Source organism: Electrona antarctica (genome assembly GCF_951216825.1).
Source record: "Electrona antarctica genome assembly, chromosome: 13".
Taxonomy (NCBI): Eukaryota; Metazoa; Chordata; class Actinopteri; order Myctophiformes; family Myctophidae; genus Electrona; species Electrona antarctica.
The window spans coordinates 42,927,105-42,953,215 of record NC_136794.1 but is presented as its reverse complement, the minus strand read 5'-3'; the positions used below and the strand labels follow the sequence as shown (position 1 = coordinate 42,953,215).

Here is a 26,111-nt window from a genome sequence, read left to right as displayed (position 1 = left end):
CTAGAAAGTTAGTTCGGAACTGGAGCCAAAAAATTGTCACCTGTAACTCTTCCGTGAAAGCGCCAATAAGGTTCCAAGAACGGAAGCAGTTCTAGAACCAAAGTTATTTTGGTGATCAAAGGGCCACCGTGTAAAAGCTGCAGCTTTCTTTGTCTGTAAATGTGAACAGTTAAAACACTCGAACATGGTCGATCGTCTGCATTGCAGTTCATTAAGGACCTCGTCAGATTTGACTATAACGGCCATATTGTCCTGTGTGTGTAGTTCCTCCTTCCCTGGACCTGCGGGAACTGCCCGACATGTGCTACATCGCCAAGGAGGGCAGCACGGTGCGCCTGAAGCTGCCCGTCATCGGCAAGCCCACGCCCAAGGTGACGTGGAAGAAGGGCGACGACGAGGACCTGACGGATACCGGCAGGGTCTGCGCCGAGTCATCGGCCGTCAACACAATGCTCCTCATCAGAGACTGCCAGAGGAGCGACGCCTCCAAGTACATCATCAAACTGGTCAGCGCCGCCGGAATGAAGGAGTCCGTCATCTTCATCAGGTACGTTTTTGACGATAAGTCTTTTATCGCTTATTATGTTTTTAGACCGGTGGTTTTAGCTCAAGCCCCCAAAAAGGAAATTAGACACTTTTGCCCGGGCCCGAAACTAGTGAAAATAGCCGATCTACAAGCTCTACTTTTCTCTACATTTCTTCATGAAATGATTGGAAAAGAAATCATTGCATTTTTTTTATTAATGAAAGAAAAAGGGAATGATTTTGGGAAATATTTTGAAATAATAATAATGAAAAAAGAAATGTAGGAAACAAAAAATATAGGGACCCCAAAAAAATTGTTCGCAACCCACAAATGGGTCCCGACCCAGTGTTTGGGAAACAGTGGTTTAGAGTAGACAATAGTCTTCATCGCTTATGTTTTAGACTACCGTCTTTTGCCAGATAGCTATAGCTTCTTTTTTTCTTCTCTCTTTTGGAAAACACAATCAAATCTCTCTCTTTCTTCTCCTCCAATTCAGGGTGGTGGGCAAGCCCGGCCCCTGCATTCAGCCCCTCAAGTTCAAGGACGTGACGGCGGACGCCGCCACGCTGAAGTGGGGCGTTCCCAAGGACGACGGTGGCTCGGAGATCACCAACTATGTCCTGGACAAGAGGGACTCGGTCACCAACATGTGGGTGACGGTGTCGTCCACCGTGGACACCCACACCGGCTTCAGGGTGACCGGCCTCCACGAGGGCACTGAGTACATCTTCAGGGTCGCCGCCGAGAACAAGTACGGCGCCGGCGAAGGACTCAAGTCCGAGGCCCTCATCGCCAAGCATCCCTTCAGTGAGTCATTCACTATGTCCCCCAAATGTCAGTTAAGCTGCTTCGTGCCGTACTGACACTGACGCTTTGTTTTTCTTCTCCCCCCCCAGACACTCCCGACGCTCCTCTCCCACCACAGGTTCTGTGCATGCGTCACGACTCTGCCTATCTGGCATGGGTTGACCCCAGGAAGACTGGAGGATCCCCCATTACTGGTACTACTTCACACACACACACACACACACACACACACACACACACACACACACACACACACACACACACACACACACACACACACACACACACACACACACACACCACGCACACACACACAGACACGCACACACTACTTAAAGTGGCTAAATTAGCTAAATAAGCCACATGTTGTCTTTGTTTTAGGCTACCACATTGAGTTCAAGGAGAGGAACAGCATGCTGTGGAAGAGGGCCAACGAGGCTATTCTCTCCAGCCAGGACTTCAAGGCGACCGGTCTGACCGAGGGCCTGGAGTACGAGTTCAGAGTGATGGCCTGCAACCTGGCCGGAGTGGGACGGCCCAGTGGTCCCACCGACGCGCACGTGGCACTGGATCCCATCGGTGAGAGATCAACCACCATCGTCGCCTTTTAAAACGAAAAAAAATCGCACTAAATCTACAGTTGATTTTGTCGACTAAAATGTTTTTTTGGCAGGCCTTGATGTGATGCTTGTGACGATATATTTAGTCTCAGTTTTAGTCATCATAGCTCAGTTTTAATTTTAGTTTTAATTTAGTTTTCAGTCAGTGAAAAAAAGGTAGTCGACGGACATTTTTCATCATAGCTTTAATTGATGAAATCAACACTGAACAATCTGTCGTGTTTTTCGTCTCAGACCCCCCTGGTAAGCCCGACGTGGTCAGCATCACGCGCAGCACCGTCACCTTGCAGTGGACGGAGCCCGAGTCTGACGGCGGCCACCGGCTTACCGGCTACATCGTGGAGAAACGGGACCTGCCCTCCAAGATCTGGGCCAAGGCCAACACGGTGAACGTGGTGGATCCGGCCTACACCATCAAGGACCTGCAGGAGGGCTGCAAGTACGAGTTCAGGATCAGAGCCAAGAACGCCGCCGGAGCCCTCAGCCCACCGTCCGAACAGACCGACACCATCATCTGCAGAGATGAATATGGTAAGTGCTGCCATGTGGTACAGTGTCCTCCTAATAATAATAATAATAATAACAGCAACAAGTATTAAGGTATTATGGTTTTGATTGGCACCGATTTAAACTGTTATTGCACAAACTGTTATACTATAGTTGATCTGATCCATGTTTGAAAAGAAGCTTGTAAATATCTGAAAGATCTCTTATCTTTCAGATATTGTACTGTGCCGTTTGTGAATAATCCAAGAGGGACCCTACGAGTGTGCTGTTTGTGGAACAAGCTTCTAAATATCTGAAACCCTTGTACTGTTTTGTGATAAAAGCGCACAAACTTTCTTCTCTCCTGCCTTGATCTCCTTACCCCTAGCACCCCCCCCCCCCCCCTCTCTCTGTTCTTCCCTTTCTTAGTTTTCTTGGAAAATAACATGATGGCAACCATGCACAAAAACTAATTTCACCCACTTTTTACTTGTAAAACTGTGATGTGACAATAAAATGATTTTGATCCTGATTCTGGTTTTGTGTGGCGTCCCAACAGCATCACCCACCATCATCATCGACTCCCAGGTGAAGGAGGGCCTGACGGTGCGGGCCGGTGACACCATCGTCATCACGGCCACCAGCATCCAGGGCAAGCCGACGCCGACGTCCTGTTGGTCCAAAGGAGGGAAGTACTTCAAGCCCTCTGACATCTGCCAGATCGAGACCACCGCCACCTCCTCCACGTTGTCCATCAAGTACGCCAGCCGGGTCGACTCCGGCGAGTACACCATCACCGCCACCAACCCGTTCGGCGCCAAGGACGAGGTGGTCAAGGTGAAGATCCTGGACGTGCCGGGCAGCCCCGGCCCCGTCGAGGCGAGCGGCGTCTGTGCCGAGAAGGTGACGCTGACCTGGACGGCCCCGCTGGAGGACGGCGGCTCTCCCATCAAGTACTACACGCTGGAGAAGAGAGAGACCAGCCGCCTGATGTGGACCATCCTGGAGGAGAAGGTGCTGGACTGTCACTACGTGGCCACCAGGCTCATCCAGGGCAACGAGTACTTCTTCAGAGTGACCGCCGTCAACCAGTACGGAGGCAGCGAGCCGTCGCACAGCGAGGCCGTCAAGATGGTGGACCAATACGGTATGTAACTATGTACACTTCATGTTGCAGTTTCGCAACAGTTCTTCCATACATTAGTATTTAAAAAACAAATGTTTAAGTAGTAGTGACTTTTGGGTCACGGGCTAAAAAGTTTGCAATAAAGACAATGATGATGATGATGAAAGAAAATATGTACCTCATTATCACTATCACTAACTTATGATTATGGTTGATGAACGTGCAGGTCCTCCCGGGCCGCCGTCCAGACCCGATGTCGAGGAGATCGGTGGAGATTGCGCCACCGTGATCTGGAAGAGACCCACGGACGACGGCGGAAGTGACATCATCGGGTACTGTGTCGAGAAGAAGGAACGGAAGGCCGCCAGATGGGTCCGAGCGGCCAAGAAATCCATCGTTGAGCTCAGCTACGAAGTCCTCTCTCTCACGGAGGGCGTTGAGTACGAGTTCCGCGTTATAGCTGAGAACCAGGCTGGCTTCGGAGAGCCGAGTGCACCGTCGTTACCGATCACAACTAAAGTTGTTGCCGGTGAGTAAAATAATACCTTTGTGACGTTGACGCATTATTGTGTGAACATGTATTATTTACATGGAAAGGTTTGAATTTGCCCAACCAAATCTATATTTTACATGAGAAATACAACTGGTAACAATTCAGTATCTCTCAACTAAATTTGTGACACTTTGTTAATGCTGCATTATTCCGTACTTTACTGAAACGGTACTGATAATTTATCTCTTTTTTTGGGTCTCAGATGTGCCTGGACCTCCTGTTAACGTCAGAGTTACAGACACAACCAACACTGCTGCCACTCTGAACTGGGGTAAGCCCTTGGATGATGGCGGCCTGCCGGTCATCGGATACATCATTGAGCACAAGAAGGACGAAACGGAGGAATGGGTCAAGGACACACCGTCCTCCCCACTCAGAATCACGGAGTTCGTCGTCCCCGACCTGGAAAAGGGAGCAAAGTATCACTTCAGGGTCAGCGCCGTGAACGCAGAGGGAGTGGGCGAAGCCGGCGAGACCCAGGAGCTGGTCGAGGTCATCGAGCGAGAAGCAGAGCCCGATCTGGAGCTGGACATCGAGCTGAGGAGGACCCTGGTGGTCCGGGCCGGCTGCTCCATCCGTCTCTTTGTGCCGATCAAGGGACGCCCCGCCCCCGCCGTCACCTGGACCAAGGAGGGCGGTCCCGTTCCGCGTGCCGTCATCGACAGCACCGAGTCGTTCACCATGCTGCTCATCCCCGACTGCAAGAGGATCGACGCGGGCAAATACGAGCTCACCCTCGAAAACTCGGCAGGGAAGAAGAGCGCCGACATCCACGTGAGAGTTCTGGATTCACCGGGACCTCCAATCAACCTGAAACCCGTACACATGGACAAGGAGAGCATCACCCTGCAGTGGGAGATGCCCCTCATCGACGGCGGCGCCAAGATCACCAACTACATCGTTCAGAAAAGAGAGTCGACGCGCAAGGCCTATGCCGCGGTCATTACGAAGTGCCCGACCACTTCGGCTAAGATTCCCGACTTGGGAGAAGGCTGCGAATACTACTTTAGAGTGTGCGCTGAAAATGAGTATGGCATCGGTGAACCTGTTGAAACCGCCGACCCGATCCGGGCATCGCAGGTACCCACTCCTCCAGAGAGCATCATTCCTACTGACATCACCAAGAGCTCTGTGAGCCTGGCATGGACCAAACCCATGTTTGATGGTGGAAGCAGAGTGACCGGATACGTCCTTGAAGCCCAGAAGAAAGGAACCGACACGTGGGCCCATGTGAACACTGTAAAGACCATGGACTTCTTAGTGAAGAACCTCAATGAGAATGAAGAATACATCTTCCGCGTTATGGCCGCCAACCAATCTGGTAGAAGTGCCCCTCGTGAGAGCAAGCCCATCACCATCAAGGACTCGACTTCCCTGCCCGAGTTTGACCTGCGTGGCGTGTGCCAGAAGACCGTCATCGTGAAGGCAGGAGACGACATCAAGGTTGAGATTCCATTCATGGGACGACCCAAACCAACCATCTCTTGGCAGAAGGACGGAGGAGCCCTGAAGCTCACACAGAGAACCAACGTGGAGACCGCCGGCGCCACAGTCCTTCTGTCCATCAAAGAGTGCGTCAGATCTGACAGTGGCACATACACCATGACAGGAAAGAACATTGTTGGCTCTGTGACAGATAACATCTTTGTTAAGGTACACGACGTTCCTGGGCCACCCAAGGGGCCAATAAAGATTGTCGAGATTGCTCGTACCTATTGCATCTTCGCCTGGGATACTCCCGAGAATGATGGAGGCGTTCCGATCAACAACTATGTGATTGAAATCAGGGACACCAGCGCCCAGGCATGGACTGAACTTTCGTGCACTGTCATCCGCACCGTGTTCAAAGCCATCCGTCTGACCACCAACTCAGAATACCAGTTCAGAGTGAAGGCCAAAAACAGATATGGTGTTGGACCTCCCATCACCTCAGAGGCTGTGGTGGCTGCTTATCCATTCAAGGCACCTGGACCCCCCGGTACTCCTAAGGTTGAATCTTTCACCAAGGACACAATGACCATTGGCTGGAATGAGCCTGTGAATGATGGAGGAAATGCGGTTATTGGATATCACGTTGAGAGGAAAGAGCGAAGCAGCATCATGTGGCTCAAGATCAGCAAAGGCATGGTGAAAGACAACATCTTCAAAACCACTGGGCTTGAACCTGGAGTTGCCTATGAGTTCCGTGTCACAGCTGAGAACTTGGCTGGCATCGGTAAGCCTAGCAAGTCCTCTGAGCCATTGCTGGCCTTGGATCCTGTGGACCCTCCTGGTCAGCCTGAGCCTATCCTCGTCAACAAAAATACCATCACTATTCAGTGGACAAGGCCAGAGTACGATGGTGGTTTTAAGATCACTGGCTTTACTGTGGAGAAGAGAGACCTGCCTGCTGGTCGCTGGATGAGAGCCAACTTTACCAACATCGTGGAAACCACCTTCACTGTCAGTGGATTGACCCAGGATGCTTCCTATGAGTTCCGGGTCATTGCCAGAAACTCGGCTGGTGCTGTCAGCTTGCCGTCCGAAACTTCAGATCCAATCATTTGCAAGGATGACATCGTGGAGCCACGCATCATGGTAGATGCCGTCTTCAAGGATGTCGTTCTCTTGAAGGCAGGCGACAGCTTTAAGCTTGACGCTGACATCGCTGGACAGCCAATCCCATCCATGGCATGGACGAAGAATGGAAAGGAGATTGAGAACACAATGAAGCTAAACATTAGGTATACTGACCTGACTACCACTCTGGTCAACAAGGACTCTGTAAGAACAGATGGAGGAGAATTTGTCTTGACTGCCACTAATGTTGGCGGATTTGCCAAACACATCTTCAATGTGAAAGTGCTCGATAGGCCCGGCCCACCAGTCGGACCTCTTGCGGTGTCCGATATCACATCTGATGACTGTGTACTGACATGGGCGCCACCTGAAGATGATGGTGGTGCCAAGATTGACGGTTACATTGTTCAAAAGCGTGAGTCAAGCAGACTGGCATGGACTGCTGTAGCTACAGAACTGCAGGTAACACAGCATAAGGTGACCCACCTGCTCAAAGGAAATGAATACATCTTCAGAGTAATGGCTGTAAATAAATACGGAGTTGGTGAAACTCTTGATTCCAAGCCTACCATTGCTGACAACCCATACAAGGCTCCAGATCCACCAATAAATCCTGAAGTGACGGCTATCACCAAAGATTCAATGATACTAATGTGGCAAGCCCCTGCAGAGGATGGAGGCAGCCCCATCACAAACTATAACATCGAGAAGAAGGACCAGGTCAGCCTCCGTTGGGTCAAATGCAACAAGAGGAAGGTCAAGGAGCTGCAGTTCAAAGTAACAGCCCTTGTGGTAGGACACGAATATAAATTCAGAGTCACTGCTGAAAATGCTGCTGGATTGAGTGCACCAAGTGAGGCCAGTCCATTCTACAAGGCCACTGATGTGTTATACGAACCAGGGGCTCCATGCAACCCCAGAATACTGGACACGACCAAGTCTTCCATCACGGTTGCCTGGAACAAGCCTGTGTATGATGGCGGCTCTGACATTACTGGTTACATTGTAGAGACCTGCATCCCATCTGAGAAGGAGGAGGATGAGGAATGGACAATTGTGACACCCACAGAAGGACTCCTTGCCACCTCATTCACCATCATCAACCTGAAGGAGAACCAGGAGTACATGATCAACATCTCTGCTGTGAACGGCGAGGGAATCGGAGAGGCAGCGTCTGTGCCTGACAACACCAAGGCTGAAGACAGGCTCCTCCCACCTGAGATGGACTTGGATGCTGAACTCCGCAAGGCTATTAGCATCAGAGCCTGTTGCTCACTGAGGCTGTTTGTGCCTATCCGAGGCAGACCGACTCCTGTGGCCAATTGGACCAAGGAAGATGGTGAGCCTGTCGAGAGGGCAACAATCGATACCACATCGTCATACACGTTGCTTATTATTGACAACGTCAACAGATTTGACAGCGGAAAGTACAACCTCACAGTTGAGAACCCTTCTGGATCCAAAACGGCTACAGTTCAAGTCAAGGTGCTTGACACACCAAGTGCGCCACAGAATCTGAAGATCAGTGCTATCACAAAAGAGTCTGTCTCGCTGGTTTGGGAGGCACCAATAAATGATGGAGGAGTTAAGGTTAAGAACTACATTGTTGAAAAGCGTGAATCAACAAGGAAAGCATATGCCACGGTCAATGCTAACTGCCACCAAACCAGCTTCACAGTTGACCAGCTCCAGGAAGGATGCAATTATTACTTCAGAGTTTTGGCAGAGAATGAATATGGCATTGGTCTCCCTATTGAGGCGGGTGAATCAGTCAAGGTGTCCGAGAGACCACAGCCACCTGGCAAAGTCACCCTCAAGGATGTTACCAAAACCAGTGTCACCCTGGCCTGGGAGAAGCCAGAACATGATGGTGGCAGCAGAATCGGCTGCTATGTTATTGAGATCCAGCCCAAGGGTGTTGAGAAGTGGACCCAGCATTGCATTGTTAAAGAGACGGAGACTACCATTCCTAATCTCGTCTCAGGCGAAGAATACATGTTCCGTGTATCGGCCAAAAATGAGAAGGGAGCCAGTGACCCACGTCAAATCGGCGTGCCTGTCATCGTTAAAGACCTTGTGATTGCTCCAGTTGTCAAACTTCAGTTCAACACATTCAGTGTGCTGGCAGGGGAAGACCTGAACGTGGACATTCCATACGTCGCACGTCCTAAAGCAGCTGTATCCTGGATAAAGGATGGTCAGCCTCTGAAGAGAACTGACAACATAACCATTGGAGCCACAGACACGATGTTGTCCCTTAACATCACGGAGTGTGCCAGAGAGAACGTGGGCCAATACCGCATCAATCTAGTCAACACAGCTGGAGAGACCGCAGCAGAGTTTGGTGTTGTCGTTCTTGACAAACCTGGTCCGCCAGGCGGTCCCGTTAAGATAGACCAGGTCACTGCGGAGAGTGTCACCTTCTCCTGGAGTCCACCAGCTTATGAGGGTGGCTGTACCATCAACAAGTACATTGTGGAGAAGAGGGACACAGACGGCAATGTATGGTTGGTTGTATCTCCTAATCTAGCCAGGACACAGGTCAAGGTTTGCAGGCTGAAGACTGGCTCAGAGTATCAGTTCAGAATTACAGCTGAGAACAGGTATGGAAAGGGTCCACCTCTTCTCTCTCCTCTCGTTGCGGCTCAATATCCATACAAACTCCCAGGACCTCCAGGAACACCTAATGTTCCACACGCCACTAAGGACAGCATGGTGGTGCAATGGAACGAGCCAGTCCTGGATGGAGGAAGCCCTATCCTGGGCTATCACCTAGATCGTAAGGAGAGAAACAGCATTCTCTGGGTCAAATTAAACAAATCTATTATTCAGGACCAAACCTACAAGACCACTGGCCTGGAGGCCGGAATGGAATATGAATTTAGAGTCTATGCTGAAAACATTGTTGGAATTGGAAAAGCCAGCAAAGTGTGTGAGGGTGTTATTGCTAGAGACCCATGCGACCCTCCTGGCACCCCTGAAGCCGCCAAGATTTCCAAGGATTCTGTCACTATTGTTTGGACCAAGCCAGAGTATGATGGTGGAGCAAAGGTCACTGGCTATATAGTGGAGAAGAAGGAGCTGCCAGAGGGCCGTTGGCTGAAGGCTAACTTCACTAATGTCATTGAGACAGAATATGTTGCCACAGGCCTTGTGGAGAATAATAAGTATGAGTTCCGTGTCATTGCCAGAAATGCTGCTGGAGTTTTCAGTATGCATTCTTACAGCACTGGTCCAATCACTGCCACGGACGAGATTGAGGCACCACGCATCAGTATTGACCCAGAGTTCACAAGGACTCAGATGATCAGTGCTGGAGACAGCTTCAAGATTGATGCCGATGTTCATGGCAAACCACTGCCCTCTATCCAGTGGTTGAAGGGTGAACAAGAGCTTGGCAACACAATCCACAGAGAGATTAAAAACACAAGCACAAAGGCCTTCATCAGTGTGAAGGAGGCCAAACTGTCCGATGGAGGCCAGTACACTCTGTTGGTGAAGAATGCAGGAGGTGAGAAGGGTGCGCTGATCAATGTGGTGGTTCTGGATAAACCTGGAGAACCACAGGGCCCTCTGTCCATCACAGGGGTCACTAAAGACAGATGCTGCGTTGCTTGGAAAGCACCTCTCCAAGATGGCGGCAGCAAAATCTCTCACTACATTGTGGAAAGGAGAGAGACCAGCAGACTGGTCTGGACTGTGGTGGACAATAAAGTGGAGAACACCTGTCTGAAGGTTACTAAGCTCCTGGAAGGAAATGAGTACATCTTCAAAGTCCGTGCTGTGAATGAATTTGGAGTCGGTGCATCTCTTGTGTCTGCTGCTATTATCATCAAAGATCCATATGTTGTTCCTGATTCACCAAAGAACTTGGAGGTTTCAGAAATTAAGAAAGACTCTGTGAAGCTCACCTGGGAGGCCGCAACTGAGGATGGAGGTATTCCCATCACTGGATATGTCATCGAGAAACACGATAAGGAAGGCGTGAGGTGGACCAGATGCAACAGAACAACAGTCACCGACTTAACGTTCAAGGTCACTGGGCTCCTCGAAGGCCATCTGTATGAATTCCGAGTGGCTGCTGAGAATGCCGTTGGTGTCGGTGCTCCAACCTCACCCACTGTGTTCTACAAGGCTCTGGATCCTATCTTCAGACCTGGTCCACCATACCACCCCAGAGTTACTGACACAACCAAAGCATCAGTGTCCCTGTCATGGGGTAAACCAGTCGAGAATGGAGGCAGTGAGATTCAAGGATACCTTGTTGAATGTTGTACCTTTACAGCAGAGGAACCTGCTGCAGATGCACCGGCCGAGGAATGGACCATGTGCACACCACCATCAGGCATCAAGACAACCAAGTTCGAGGTTACAAACTTGAAGGAAGGCCAGGCATACAAGTTAAGAATATGCGCCATCAACAAAGTTGGAGTCGGCGAGGCTGCTGATGTCTCTGAAGAAGCCATAATTGCCCAGGACAGGTTAGAAGAGCCAGACCTTGACATTGACTCAGAGCTCAGGAAGATTGTATCTATCAAGGCTGGAGCTTCCCTCAGACTGTTCATTCCCGTCAGAGGAAGGCCCACTCCTACCATCACGTGGGACAAAGATGAAGCTCCACTCAAGGAGAGTGCTCAGGTTGAAGTGACCAGTAGCTACACTTCCTTGGTGATTGACAAGATGAGCAGATTTGACAGTGGAAAATATACAGTCACCGCAGAAAACTCAAGTGGAACTACATCTGCTTATGTCGTGGTCCGTGTTCTAGACACGCCGAGCGCTCCAGCCAATCTGAAGGTCACAGAAATCACCAACCAGTCAGTGACCTTGGCCTGGGAACCACCTCTTTTGGATGGAGGAGCCAAGATCAAAAACTACATTGTTGAAAAGAGAGAAAGCACGCGCAAGACATACGCAGCTGTAGTAACAAACTGTCATGAACTCTCGTGGAAGGTCGAGTCTCTTCAGGAAGGCTGTAGTTATTACTTCAGGGTCAGGGCTGAGAATGAACATGGTGTAGGCCTGCCTGCTGGAACCACTGAAGCTCTCAAGGTCTCAGAGGTCCCTCAGTGCCCAAAGAAACTATTAGTTACTGACCAAACCAAGTCCAGCATTTCTCTAGCCTGGGAGAAGCCTGAGTATGATGGTGGAAGTAGAGTCATGCAGTACCTGCTTGAAGTGCAGCTTAAGGGCCAGGATAAATGGAATGGTGTTAACACATTCAAGACCATGGAGACTACCGTTTCCAATCTGAATGCAGGAGAGGAGTATATCTTCAGAGTCACAGCTATCAATGATAAGGGTAAAAGTGATCCCAAGGTCCTCCCTAGCCATGTGATGACCAAAGACTTGGTAATTGAGCCAGATATTAGACCACAATTCAGCAGTTATAGTGTCATGGCGGGCAAAGATATAGATGTTGTCATACCAATCGTTGGACGTCCTAAACCAGTAATCACATGGACTAAAGATGGGGCTCCTTTGAAGTTCACAACCAGAGTCAACATTGTTAACACAGCTACAACCACAACACTGAGCATGAAGGAGGCAGCTGGCGATGATAGTGGCATGTACAGCATCAACGCCACCAATACTGCTGGAAAGAAAGATATAGCACTTGAAATCATTGTTCTTGATAAGCCTGGACCTCCCACTGGCCCTGTGAAGTTTGATGAAATCACAACCCAGAGTGTGACCATCTCATGGACCCCACCAAAGTACAACGGTGGCTGCCAGATCTCTAACTACATTGTGCAGAAGAGAGACACCACAACTGGCACATGGGAGAATGTCAGCGTAAACTGCGCAAGAACCTCTATCAAAGTACACAGGCTAAAGACTGGAGCTGAATACCAGTTCAAAATCATTGCTCAGAACCGTAATGGCAAGAGTTACGGTCTGGATTCAGCATGTGTTGCTGCTCAGTACCCATACAAAGAGCCTGGTCCCCCTGCCACTCCCTTCATCGCCTCTCTATCTAGGGACCACATGATTGTTGAGTGGAATGAGCCTGTCGCAGATGGAGGCAGCCCTGTCCTTGGCTACCATCTTGAGAGGAAAGAGAGAAACAGTATTCTTTGGGTGAAGGTCAACAAGTGTCTCATTCATGAGACCACCTTCAAGAGCTACCCCTTGGACGAGGGAGTTGAATACGAGTACAGAGTTTACGCTGAGAATATTGTCGGCATTGGCAGATGCAGCAAGCTCTCTGAGGGCTGTGTTGCACGGGACCCATGTGACCCACCTGGTACTCCAGAAACCATCCATGTGACTAAAGACACAATTGTCATTGAGTGGACCAAGCCTGAGTATGATGGTGGTAGTAATATCACCGGTTACACTGTGGAAAAACGTGATCTGCCAGAGGGTCGCTGGATAAGGGCCAACTTTACTAACGTGATTGAGACCCAGTTCACCATCACCGGCCTGACCGAAAACGCACAGTACGATTTCAGAGTCATCGCTAAGAATGCTGTCGGTACCATCAGCAAGCCATCCTACAACAGTGGACCAATCATTGCAAGTGATGAGGTGATTGCACCTAGATACTCCATTGACCCCGCCTTCACCAAGACAATTGTAATCAATGCCAGGGATACATTCAAGCTCGACGCTGATGTCCATGGCAAGCCACTGCCCACAATCAAGTGGTTCAAGGACGAGAAGTCAGTTGAGAACACACTTCGACTTGAGATAAAGGACACAGACAACCATGCTATGATTGTTATCAAGGAGGCAATGAGAATGGACGGTGGACTTTATACGCTTCAGCTGACAAATGCAGCTGGCACAGAGACCATACCATTCAAGGTTGTGGTCCTGGACATACCTAGCCCATGTGAAGGACCTCTCCACATCACTGGAGTGGCTGAAGACAGATGCACACTGGCATGGCAGGCCCCACTGCATAACGGAGGCAGTCCCATTACACATTACCTCATTGAGAGGAGAGAGACCAGCCGCTTGGCTTGGACTGTGGTTTCCAACAGCTGCACCGCAACATGCTACAAAGTAACCAAACTGCTGGAAGGCAATGAGTACATGTTCCGTGTCATGGCCACCAACAGCTATGGAGTCAGTGAGCCTTTGAATTCTGGAGCAGTGATCATGAAGACTCCATTTGTTACTCCTGGGGCCCCTCACATCGAGGAAGTGTCCAACATCGCCCATGATGGTATGACAATCACCTGGACAGCTCCTGACGTTGACGGTGGCAGTGAGGTCACTGGCTATATCATTGAGAAGAAAGACAGAATTGGAATCCGATGGACCAGATGCAACAGGCAAAAGGTCACTGACCTCTCTTTCAGAGTGACAGGCCTCTCCACTGGTCACGAGTACGAGTTCAGAGTTGCTGCTGAGAATGTGGCTGGAGTGGGCGAGCCAACCCTGCCAACTTCATACTTCAAGGCCTCTGATCCCAAGTATAAGCCTGGAGCACCAGCATATGTCAATGTGATCGACACGACCAAGACCTCCATCACAGTGTCATGGGGCAAGCCTCTGTCTGACGGTGGCACGGCCATCCAGGGATTCATTGTAGAAGTCTGCAAGGCTGAGGAAGAAGAGTGGACTATGGTGACTCCACCCACTGGGCTGCGCGTCAACAAATATGAAATTACGAAACTCACAGAAGGTCAAGAATACAACATTCAGGTGTGTGCCCTGAACAAGCTGGGAGTCGGCGAGCCAGCTGCCATCTCGGGCACAGCCAAGCCAGAGGAGAAGTTGGTCGAACCATTCATTAGCCTGGATTCTGAACTAAGGAAGGGCATCGTTGTGAAAGCAGGAGCGTCCGTCAGAATCAATGTTCCATTCAAGGGCAGACCTACTCCTGAGATTGTGTGGACCAAGGATGAAGCAGAGCTGCCCGAGAAGGCAGTGGTTGAGAAGGCTCTGGACCACACTCTTCTGGCCGTCGACTCGAGTGACAGGAACGACTCAGGAAAATACACCCTGACCCTAACAAACAGCAGTGGCACGGTTTCTGAGTTTGTGAATGTTAAGGTCCTGGATACACCTGGGGCTCCTTCCAATCTGGTTGTACAAGACATCAAGAAGGACTCTGTCACTCTTGTTTGGGATGCGCCATTGGTCGATGGTGGCTCCAAGATCAAGAACTATGTCATCGATAAACGTGAATCGACCAGGAAAGCATATGCCAATGTCTCCACCCAATGCACCAAGACAACTTTCAAGGTTGACAACCTGATTGAGGGGGCTATGTACTACTTCAGAGTTATGGCTGAAAATGAGTTTGGTGTCGGCCAGTCCGTTGAAACCAAGGCGGCTTCCAAGGTCTCTGAAGTACCTCTGCCTGTTGGAGCAGTCTTCCTTACTGATGTCACAAAAATATCTGCATCTTTGGCCTGGGAGAAACCAGAGCATGATGGAGGCAGCAGGATTGCTGGCTACCTCATTGAGATGTTGCCTAAGGGCACAGATAAGTGGGGAGTTGCAACAAACGTCAAGGGCACAACATGCGAGGGCACTGCCTCAGGCCTAAACACTGGAACAGAGTATCTGTTCCGTATCATTGCTTACAACGAGAAGGGAAAGAGTGAGCCCAAGCAACTCGCTGCGCCCGTCATCGCCAGCGATATGACCATCGAGCCAAGCATCAGAATGCAGTTCAACACTTACAGTGTGTTGGCCGGAAAGGACCTGAAGGTTGACTTCCCTGTGATTGGCAGGCCTAAACCTAAAATCTCATGGACTAAAGATGGTATGGCTTTGAAGCGAGCCATTGTGATTAACACAGCCACAACAACTGGCATTGAGATAACCGAAGCGAGCAGAGAGGACTTTGGCACTTACCTCGTAACCGCAACCAGCAGTGCTGGCGCATTCAGTCTAAATATGGGAGTCATTATCCTTGAAAAGCCCGGCCCACCAACCGGTCCACTCAAGGTTCTTGAAGTGAGCAACTCCTTCGTCCAGCTCTCCTGGGATCCTCCACAGTACACAGGCGGATGCCAGGTGAAGAACTACATAGTTGAGAAGAGAGACACAAACACTCAAGAATGGCAAACAGTAACTACACAACTTGCTCGAACAGCCATCAAGGTCACACAGCTGAAGACTGGTGCTGAGTACCAGTTCAGAATTATGGCTGAAAACAGATATGGAAAGGGCGCATCTCTGGAATCCAAGCCCATCGTGGTGCAGTACCCATACAAACCACCTGGACCTCCTTCAACTCCTCGTGTTGCGTCTGCCACAAAGGAGATGATGATCGTTGAATGGAATGAACCTGTCGTTGACGGTGGCAGCACAGTTACCGGCTACCATCTGGAGAGCAAGGAAAGGAACAGCATCCTTTGGAATAAACTGAACAAGACCTTAATCACAGATACTCAATTCAAGATCTGCAATTTGGAGGAGGGTATTGGATATGAATTCAGGATCACCGCTGAGAATATTGTCGGTGTCGGCAGGTGCAGCAAAGTCTCTGAGCCGTTTGTTGCCCGTGACCCCTGCGATCCTCCTGGAACTCCAGAGGCTGTGACTATCTCTAAGAACCTCATTAAGATTACGTGGACTAAGCCTGAGTATGATGGCGGCAGCAAGATAAATGGCTATGTGGTGGAGAGGAAAGATGTGGCCTCTGAAGAGCCTCGCTGGGTCAGAGCCAACTTCACCAACATCATTGAGACAGAGTATACCAGTACTGGACTGACAGAAAATGAGCAGTATGAATTCAGAGTAATCGCCAAAAATGCAGCGGGAACCTTCAGTCCTCCATCTTACAGCTCCGGACCCATCACTGCTACTGATGAAATTGAAGCGCCCACAGTGTCAATGGATCCCAAATATATGGATGTCATCGTTATCAATGCTGGAGAAAACCTGCTTCTGAATGCTGACATCCATGGAAAACCAATCCCTGATGTGGTCTGGTTGAAGGAAGGCAAGGTGATGGACAAGGCCCTGCGCATTGAAGTGAAAACCACTCAGAAGCGTGCAGCTATGACCATCAAGGATGTCACCAAGCTGGATGGTGGTCACTACGACCTCCAGCTCACAAACTTGGGTGGTGTGAAAACCATTCCAATAGACGTAAAGGTCCTAGATAAACCAGGTCCTCCTGCTGGATCTCTCACTGTGACTGGCGTTATGGCTGACAGGTGCACCCTATCCTGGGCTGAGCCGTCTTTGAATGGCGGAGCTAACATCTCCCACTACATCCTGGAGAAGAGGGAGACCAGCAAACTGTCCTGGACCATCGTTGCACCCAGCGTTCAGACTCTGTACTACAAAGTCAACAACCTAATGGCTGGAAATGAATATATCTTCAGAGTCAGAGCAGTCACCAAGTATGGCACTGGAGATTTCGTGTTGTCTGAACCTGTGATTGCACGTAATCCATACAAGCCACCTAGCACTCCCGGAACTCCTGAGGCAAGCCAGATCACAAAGGACTCCATGGTTCTCACATGGTCTGCGTCAGACCAAACCGGCGGAGCAGACATCGACAGTTACCACCTTGAGAAACGTGATAAGGAGAGTGTGAGGTGGACCAAGTGCAACAGGCAGAAGGTCACCGAGACCCACTTCAAAGTCACAGGGCTCATGACAGATCACTTCTATGAGTTCCGCGTGGCCGCCGAGAATGAGGCTGGAATGGGAGACTTGAGTGAGCTGTCCATGTTCTCCAGAGCTTCCGATGCCCCCACAGCACCGGGACCTCCGCACCACCCTAAGGTGACGGACTACACCAAGTCCACTGTCTCTCTGTCCTGGGGCAAACCCGATTCCGATGGCGGCGCTTACGTGAAGGGCTACATTGTTGAGATGAGGGAGTACACATCAGGCACAGAGTCGGAGCTGGAGGAGGAGGAAGAGGAGGAAGAAGAGGTAGCAGAAGTAGCACCGGTGGTCGGAAAGGAATGGACCATGTGCACTCCACCCACTGGCATTCAGGCTACTAAATTCACAATCACAGAAGGCCTGAAGGAGGGCTTGGAGTACCAGTTCCGTGTCTGTGCCATCAACTCAGAAGGGGTGGGAGAAGCAGGCAAAGTGCGCAGCACCGTGGTCACCTCTGACAAGATAGAAGCGCCTGATTGTGAGCTGGACGCTGAACTCAGAAAGGTTGTCTCTGTCCGCGCCGGTGGAAGTCTGCGTCTGTTTGTCCCCATCCGAGGAAGGCCAGAGCCTGCTGTGAAATGGGAGATGGTGGAAGGAGTTATCTCTGAACGTGCTACGATTGAATCCACAAGCTCATACACCATGTTTGTCATCGACGGCGTCAACCGCTTCGACAGTGGCAAATACTCACTGACCCTGGAGAACGACAGCGGAACCAAATCTGCTATTGTTGCCGTGAGGATTCTGGATACGCCAAGTGCACCACAGGCCTTCACTGTCAAAGAGATCAAGAAAGATTCAGTGACTCTTACCTGGGATACTCCACTAATTGATGGCGGAGCTAAGATTACAAACTACATTGTGGAGAAGAGAGAGTCTGTCAGGAAGGCCTACACCGCTGTCAGCAGTAACTGCACTGCAAACATGTTCAAGATTGACGAGCTGCCAGAAGGAGGCATGTACTATTTCAGAGTCTGCGCTGTGAATGAGTACGGCCAAGGGCAGATGGTTGAAACCAAAGAAATCAAGGTTTCTGAGGTGCCCATGCCACCAAGCAAGGTCTCAGTCATTGATGTCACCAAGACCAGTGTGTCGCTCCACTGGGAGAAACCTGTTCATGACGGTGGTAGCAAGGTCATGTGCTACAATATTGAATACATGCCAAAAACCGGTGATAAATGGGGTACAGCATGCACAGTCAAGGTGCCTCTTACCGAAGGCACTGTTCCTAACTTGAACACTAACGACGTCTATTTATTCAGAGTTCTTGCAATTAACGAGAAGGGAAAGAGTGAGCCTAAGGATCTGGGAGTGCCTGTAGTGGCAAAGGATATTGATATTGAGCCATCTGTGAACCTGCTGTTCAACACATACAGCGTTAAGGCTGAGGATGATCTGGAAATCGAGGTGCCAGTGAGAGGCAGGCCTAAGCCTGTTGTCTCCTGGAAGAAGGACAACCTCCCTCTGAAGAACACAGCATCGCTGACCATCCTTAACACAGCAACCTCTTCCAAGATTGTCATCAAGGAGGCAAGCAGAGAACATGTCGGCAAATATCAGATCGTCCTGGCCAACACGGGTGGCACAGTCACAGCAGACATTGTAGTCGTTGTCCTCGACAAACCAACTCCACCTAAAGCCGTTAAAGCAGATGCTGTAACTTCAGACAGCATCACATTGTCCTGGTCTCCACCAGAGTCTGACGGTGGCTGCTCCATCAGCGGCTACATCGTGGAGAAGAGAGACACAAACAGTCAAGAATGGCAGATCGTAGCCAGCAATGTTGCCAGAACATCTGTGAAGGCTTCAAGGCTGACACATGGCGCAGAGTACCAGTTCCGTATCTATGCTGTTAACCGTTATGGAAAGAGTTCACATCTGGACTCCCGCCCAATCACCGCCCAGTACAACTTCAAGCAGCCTGGACCCCCTTCCACTCCCATTGTGAAACTGGCCACCAAGTCCTACATGATTGTGACTTGGAACGAGCCTGTTGTTGATGGAGGCAGCACTGTTCTGGGCTATCACCTGGAGAGAAAGGAACGCACCAGCATCCTCTGGAACAAGATGAACAGAAGCATGATCAAAGACACAGAGTACAAAGTCAATAACATCGACGAGGGCATGTCGTATGAGTACCGTCTCTATGCTGAAAACATTGCTGGTATTGGAAAAGCAAGCAAGGCCTGTGAAGCTGTAGCAGCCAGAGATCCATGCGACCCTCCAGGTACGCCTGTGGCCACTACGGTTACCAGGAGTTCTGTTTCTCTGTCTTGGGATAAACCAGAGTATGATGGCGGGGCCAAAGTGTCTGGATACATCATTGAGCGCAGAGATCTTCCTGAAGGCCGCTGGACAAGATGCAACTTCACCAATGTCCCCGAGACCTATTATGATGTGACTGGCCTCACAGAGAACAGCCAGTATGACTTCCGTGTCATTGCCAAGAACGCGGCTGGATTGTTCAGTATGCCATCTTGGAACACTGGTTCCATCACTGCCAAAGACGACGTGGAGCCACCACGCATCATGATTGATGTCAAGTTCAGAGAAGCACTGATTGTGAAGGCAGGTGAAACACTTAAGATCAACGCTGACATTGCCGGACGCCCTGCTCCCGTCGTCTCTTGGACGAAGGACGGCAAAGAAATTGAATTGAGGGCCAGAATCCAGATCGTTTCAACTGACACCAGCACCTCTATCACCGTGAAGGACTGCATCAGAAGAGACTCTGGCCAGTATGTCCTGACCTTGCAGAATATTGCCGGCAAAGTCACAATGCCTATCGACTGTGTGATCATTGATAAGCCAGGCCCCTCAGCGGGACCTCTGGAGATCACAGGCCTTACCGCAGTGGAGTGCTACCTGTCATGGGGTCCACCTCAGGAGGCTGGTGGCGCTGATATCACACACTACATCGTTGAGAAGCGCGAGACCAGCCGTCTGGCCTGGACACAGCTGAAGGGAGACCTCACGAGGACAAATTACAAGGTCACAGGTTTGCTCAAGGGCAACGAGTACGTCTTCAGGGTTCTGGCTGTCAACAAGTATGGACGTGGCGAGGCCCTGGATTGTGAAGCTATCAAGGTAACGGATCCATACACAATTCCGACCGCTCCCACCAGTGTTGACATCACTACTATAACTGGAGATTCAATGACGCTCACCTGGTCCCCGCCATTCTGTGATGGAGGCAGTCCTCTCGCAGGATACGTGATTGAGCGTCGTGAAAAGACAGGAATGCGCTGGGTGCGTGTGAACAGGGAGCTCGTCACTGAATGCACAACAGTAGCAACTAAACTGCGCAAGAGCTGTGAGTATGATTTCAGAGTCATTGCTGAGAATGCTGCTGGTATGAGTCCCCCAAGTGAGGCATCTGCAGTCTTAAGAGCATTGGATGCTCTTGTTGTGGCTTCACGCCCAACCAAGCCAAAGATCCTCAACTCCACCAAGGACACTGTTAGCGTTGCATGGAGAGCACCTGCAGAGGACGGTGGTGCAGTAATCCTTGGCTACAGTGTAGAATACAGAGAATACATGGGCAAACCACAACCAGAGGGGGAGGAGGAGGAAGAAGAAGAATATTATGAGGACGAAGAGGAAGAGGAGTCGCCAGAGGAACTGGCAAGATGGGTTGAGGCCATTTCTCTCACTAAGAGCCTGGAGTTCACCATTTCTGGACTGAAGACAGATGTAGAATATGAATTCTGTGTGAAGGCAATAAACAAGGTTGGCAGCGGTGTCCGTAGTCTATACTCAGATGCAGCCGCAGCAATGGACAGAACATCAGCTCCATCATTTGACGCTGACATTGAAACGCGCAAGGTGATGATCGTCAAGCACAGCACAGCGTTCACCTTGAATGCGCCATTCAAGGGCAACCCTGCACCAACGGTGACATGGGCCAAGGAGGGTGTTGATCTCAAAGTTAGAGGAACCATTGATGTAACTGAATCCGACTCAAAACTGACCATTGAGAAGGCTACAAGGTATGATTCTGGAGAGTACTCGGTCACCATTGAGTCATCTTTAGGAACCGCAACACTGCCCATGGCTGTCAAGGTCCTCGACTCTCCTGGACCAGTGGTCAATGTGAAGGTCACAGCAGTGACCAGGGACTCTGCTACCCTCGTTTGGGAATATCCCGAGAACGACGGTAACGATTCTGTGATGGCCTACCACGTGGAGAAACGGGAGGCCAGCAAGAAGGCCTGGGTGAACGTAACCAACAACTGCCGTACAATGTCATACAAGGTGGAGGATCTGCAGGAAGGAGCCGTTTATTACTTCAGAATCCTTGGGGAGAATGAGCACGGCGTGGGCATTCCTCAGGAGGCCAAGAATGGCACAAAGATTACAGGTAAAGTTGATATGATTACACATACACACATGAGCACATGAAGCACAAATCAGTGCTTAATTTTATTCTAAAGTGTTGGGTAACTTTTTTTGTAATTTATCATAATTTATCTTTACAGAGGTGCCAAGTCCACCCACAAAACTTGGAGTTGCAAACGTAACAAAGGACACCATTACCATCGCCTGGACCCGGCCAGAGTACGACGGCGGCAGCAGAGTATCCGGCTACCTCATCGACGCTCTGGAGAAGGGCCAGACCAAGTGGGTGAAGTGTACCAACGTGAAGACCATGAACCACACCATCAAGGGTCTGAGGGAAGGCGGCGAGTACTTCTTCAGAGTCAGTGCCGAGAACCACGCTGGTTTCAGTGAACCCAAGGAGATGATTGTACCCGTTATTGTCAAGGAAATACAAGGTATGATATCCGCTTTCGCTGCCTTCCTCTGTTATATATAATGTATATAATATCATTGCTTGGGCCTGGTGGATTTTTACTTATAGTCTAACTCTATTCCTTTCCCTCATCGCACTTGTTTTTACAGTTTGTTTTACTTATACTATACAATCTATATTATTTGTATTCTCTTTTTGTTCTTGCAAATGTGATATATAATTCAGAGGCATTCATATTAAATATTACTTGTATTTTATTTCAACAGAGGCTCCAGAGTTTGACATGAAGAACTACCCCAACCACAGTGTCTACGTGAGAGCCGGCTCCAACCTGACCTTTGAGATTCCTCTCACTGGCAAGCCCATGCCCAAAGTGTCCATGTCCAGGAACAACGTGGTCATCAAGGGCCACCAGAGGCTCCTGACGGAGGTAACGCCGGAGAGCCTCAGCATCACGCTCAACGAGAGCACCGCCGCGGACGCCGGCAAGTACGAAATCACCGCCTCCAACGTGGCCGGAACCACCAAGATCTTCATCATCATGGTGGTGCTGGACAGACCCGGAGCTCCGACCGGCCCTATCGAAGTCGGAGAGATCGGCGAGACCACCGTCTGCCTGAAGTGGTCTCCTCCGGAGTATGACGGGGGAAGCCCCGTCACCAACTACGTGATTATGAAGCGTGAGACCAGCACCCCCAGCTGGGAGGAGGTGACATCCAACGTGGCCAGGAGTTCTTACAAGGTGACCAAGCTGACCAAGGGAGAGGGCTATCAGTTCAGAATCAAGGCGGAGAATCGCTTCGGCGTCGGCGACCACATTGACACCAGTTCAATCACGATCAAACTTCCATACAGTAAGTCAATTTATGTCATCATCAGAAATAACTGTTCAGTGCACTTCTGTACAATTGTATTCATTTTTAACCAAAGATTTTGAGCCAATTGTGCGTTTGCTGTCATTTACTTACAGTAGTTAGGTGTTGAGGATTAACTATTAATTCCAATGATCTCACAATGTACTCGAATGACTTCCACGTAACTATTGATGCATCCATTCATTGTGACCTGAACGTACGGCGCCCCCTAACGTAGTCTTCACTGTGTCTCTTCCAGCCATCCCTGGACCTCCGTCCACACCGTGGGTGAGCTTCGTCTCCAGGGAGAGCCTAACCATCGGCTGGAATGAGCCGGTCATGGACGGCGGGAACACAGTGTTTGGATACCACCTCCAGATGAAGGAGCGCAGCAGCATGCTGTGGCATAAGGTCAACAAGACGGCCATCCCAGCCATGCAGTGGAGGGTGTCCAACGTTTGCCCCGGTCACATCTACGAGTTCAGGGTGGCGGCTGAGAACGCCGCTGGCATCGGAAAGTTGAGCAAAGTCTCAGAGGAGGTCCTGGCTATTGATGCCTGCGGTGAGTAGAGTTCTAATTGACTGTGCTGTGGGACTGTTTTTGACTTATTTTTTTTTAATCTGTTGATGTTGTGCTGTTAAACCCAGCATGATTGATTTGAAGAACAGGGTAAGGGTGGCTTGAGAGGTGGTCACTTTAATCAAGTTAATTAGAAATAATTTGGATGGGGGCTCTTTCCAGTAATAATACCAAAATATCACTTGTATAATTTAATTATAATGTCCCCCTTATAATGTCCCTTACACTGTATGATACCAATGTTTCCTAATCCCCCTGGCTGTTTTGTTTCAGAGCCCCCAGCGAACGTTCGCATCACAGAGGTGACCAAGAACTCGGTCAGCCTGGTCTGGGCGCGGCCTCCGTACGACGGGGGAGCCAAGATCACAGGCTACAACCTGGAGAGAAGAGATCCCACCAGCGGCAGATGGGTCAAGGCCAACTTCACCAACATCATCGAGATGGCCTTCACCGTGTCCGGCCTGACGTCGGACGAGAGCTACGAGTTCAGGGTCTACGCCAGGAACGCCGTCGGCTCTGTGAGCAACCCATCTCTCATTGCCGGCCCAGTCACCTGCGTTGATTCATGTGGTGAGTTCATAGTCAAATGTTATCCGTTACGTAACGTGTGTGAAAGTAGGTGTAAAGTGAGGAGTTATGGTGAAGGCGCTGAAGGCAAATGAATGAACTCCTGTAACACCTTTCAATGTATTTCCTCCCCAGGTGCGCCCGCCATCGACCTTCCTCCAGAGTACCTGGACGTGGTTCAGTACGCAGCCGGAGCCAACATCAGGCTCAGAGTAGGACTCATCGCCAAGCCTGTGCCAAACATCGAATGGTTCAAGGACGGCAAGGAGCTGGTGATGACCTCCAAGTTGTCTGTGGAGACCACGACCGACGACTATTCTGGTATTGTGATCAAGGGTGCGACCCGTGCCGACACTGGAGCATACGACATCAAAATCAGGAATGTCCTGGGCTCTGCGTCTGCATCCATCAGAATCGAGATCCTAGGTACGTCCCCTGACAGCCATGACATACTGCATCATATTGAAAGAATTCCATTGTTCAGTGAATCTCTTTTAAAGACCACCAGACAATCTTCTCCCTGTGTTCCACAGTGGTATTCATCATTACACTACAAATATAAACGGTGGCTTATCAAAGGACTATAATTCATTGGTTTGTGTTCCTCTTCTAGACAAATGTGGACCTCCAGCCGGACTGATCACCTTCAACTCGGTCTCGACAGAGAAGATTGTCCTGAGCTGGCAGCCGGTGCCCGAGGCCGACCAGGGCGGAGCCAAAGTGACCCACTATGTGGTCGAGAGACGCGAAACCAGCCGCGTTGTCTGGTCCACCGTCTCGGACGACTTGGAATTCACGTACGTCTCGGTCAGCAAACTGGTCCGAGGAGCCGAGTACCAGTTCCGCGTCATGGGAGTCAACAAGTTTGGAGTGGGCGAGCCCCTGGAGTCTGACCCCGTCGTCGCTAAGGACGCCTTTGGTATGTTGTGACCACGTGAAATCATTAAGCATAAGAGAAACACAGAAACAACACAATGACAGTTTCATGTCGCTTCCAGTATGTAATTATTCCATTATTAACATTCATTTAGATCCTACTCTATGCTGCTAACCTGTAAGATGCCAATGAATAGCTTAAATGTGCCTAAATGTGCTTAAATTAACTCAAGTCTCATCATTTTGATTGTTAAAACCGTGCTTGATCTCTTCAGTCACGCCCGGACAGCCTCACACGCCTTACGTTAGCACTGCCACCAAGACCACCATGGAGGTGCAGTGGGACAAGCCCGGCGTGGACGGAGGCGCGGCCGTCACCGGCTACTACCTGGAGAGACGCGACAAGAAGAGCCTGCGATGGATCAAGGTGCTGAAGGACCCCATCGCCGACACCAAACTGACCATCTGCCACCTGACGGAAGGCAACGAGTACCAGTACCGTGTCTGTGCCATCAACAAGGCCGGAGAGGGACCGCACTCCGTTGTTTCCGACTACTACATGGCAGCCGATCCAATCGGTCAGTACACCAAGATCTTGTATTGTATATAAAAAAAAACATATACAATTGTATAAGCAGTTGCTTTGCTGTGACCTGCTTCCTGAGAAGCAGGTTTAAATGCCAGTATTTTCCATTGGATATTGCAGTACTTTGTGATTAAATCCAGCTAACCTCTGTATGTCAATAATGCGTCATTCTCATCAGAAACTCCGGATGAGCCATGCAAGCTGAAGGTGGTGGACTCCACCAAGACCTCCATCACTCTGGGCTGGTCGAAGCCTGAATGGGACGGAGGCAGCGAGGTCACCAGTTACATGGTGGAGAAGATGATAGAGGTAGAGGCGGTAGAGGGAGAGGAAGAGAAAGAAGACGAATGGACTCTCCTTACCTTCAAGGGAGAGGTGAAGACCACGGAATACACCGCCCATGACCTGAAAGTAGGCGTCAACTACTACTTCAGAGTGTCTGCGGTGAACTGCACCGGCCGCGGAGAGCCACTGGAGATGGAAGAGCCTGTCCAGGCCAAGGATATCCTGGGTACGTTCCAAACATTGCACACTGAATAGTACTAGTATTTAGCAGCACTAGTAATAGTATTACAATTATTAGTACATTCAACACAGTACGCATTCTCTGCATTAGTACATGTAAAGT

The 26,111-nt window shown here is 50.0% G+C and overlaps 1 protein-coding gene across 6 annotated transcripts in view; it reads left to right on the top strand.

The window, feature by feature from the left end:
• The window catches only part of ttn.1 (titin, tandem duplicate 1), a 158,574-nt gene that overhangs the window by 105,946 nt on the left and 26,517 nt on the right, over positions 1 to 26,111 (top strand). For all 6 annotated transcript variants that reach the window (XM_079518092.1, XM_079518095.1, XM_079518094.1 and 3 more), the window contains 16 exons: positions 265 to 547; positions 1,023 to 1,333; positions 1,423 to 1,527; positions 1,715 to 1,912; positions 2,188 to 2,484; positions 2,999 to 3,586; positions 3,792 to 4,094; positions 4,321 to 21,627; positions 21,746 to 22,042; positions 22,287 to 22,874; positions 23,134 to 23,436; positions 23,728 to 24,024; positions 24,157 to 24,447; positions 24,635 to 24,940; positions 25,173 to 25,475; positions 25,662 to 25,994. In XM_079518092.1, the coding sequence (XP_079374218.1) occupies positions 265 to 547; positions 1,023 to 1,333; positions 1,423 to 1,527; positions 1,715 to 1,912; positions 2,188 to 2,484; positions 2,999 to 3,586; positions 3,792 to 4,094; positions 4,321 to 21,627; positions 21,746 to 22,042; positions 22,287 to 22,874; positions 23,134 to 23,436; positions 23,728 to 24,024; positions 24,157 to 24,447; positions 24,635 to 24,940; positions 25,173 to 25,475; positions 25,662 to 25,994 (22,110 nt within the window). The remainder of the gene's footprint in view (positions 1 to 264; positions 548 to 1,022; positions 1,334 to 1,422; positions 1,528 to 1,714; positions 1,913 to 2,187; positions 2,485 to 2,998; positions 3,587 to 3,791; positions 4,095 to 4,320; positions 21,628 to 21,745; positions 22,043 to 22,286; positions 22,875 to 23,133; positions 23,437 to 23,727; positions 24,025 to 24,156; positions 24,448 to 24,634; positions 24,941 to 25,172; positions 25,476 to 25,661; positions 25,995 to 26,111) is intronic.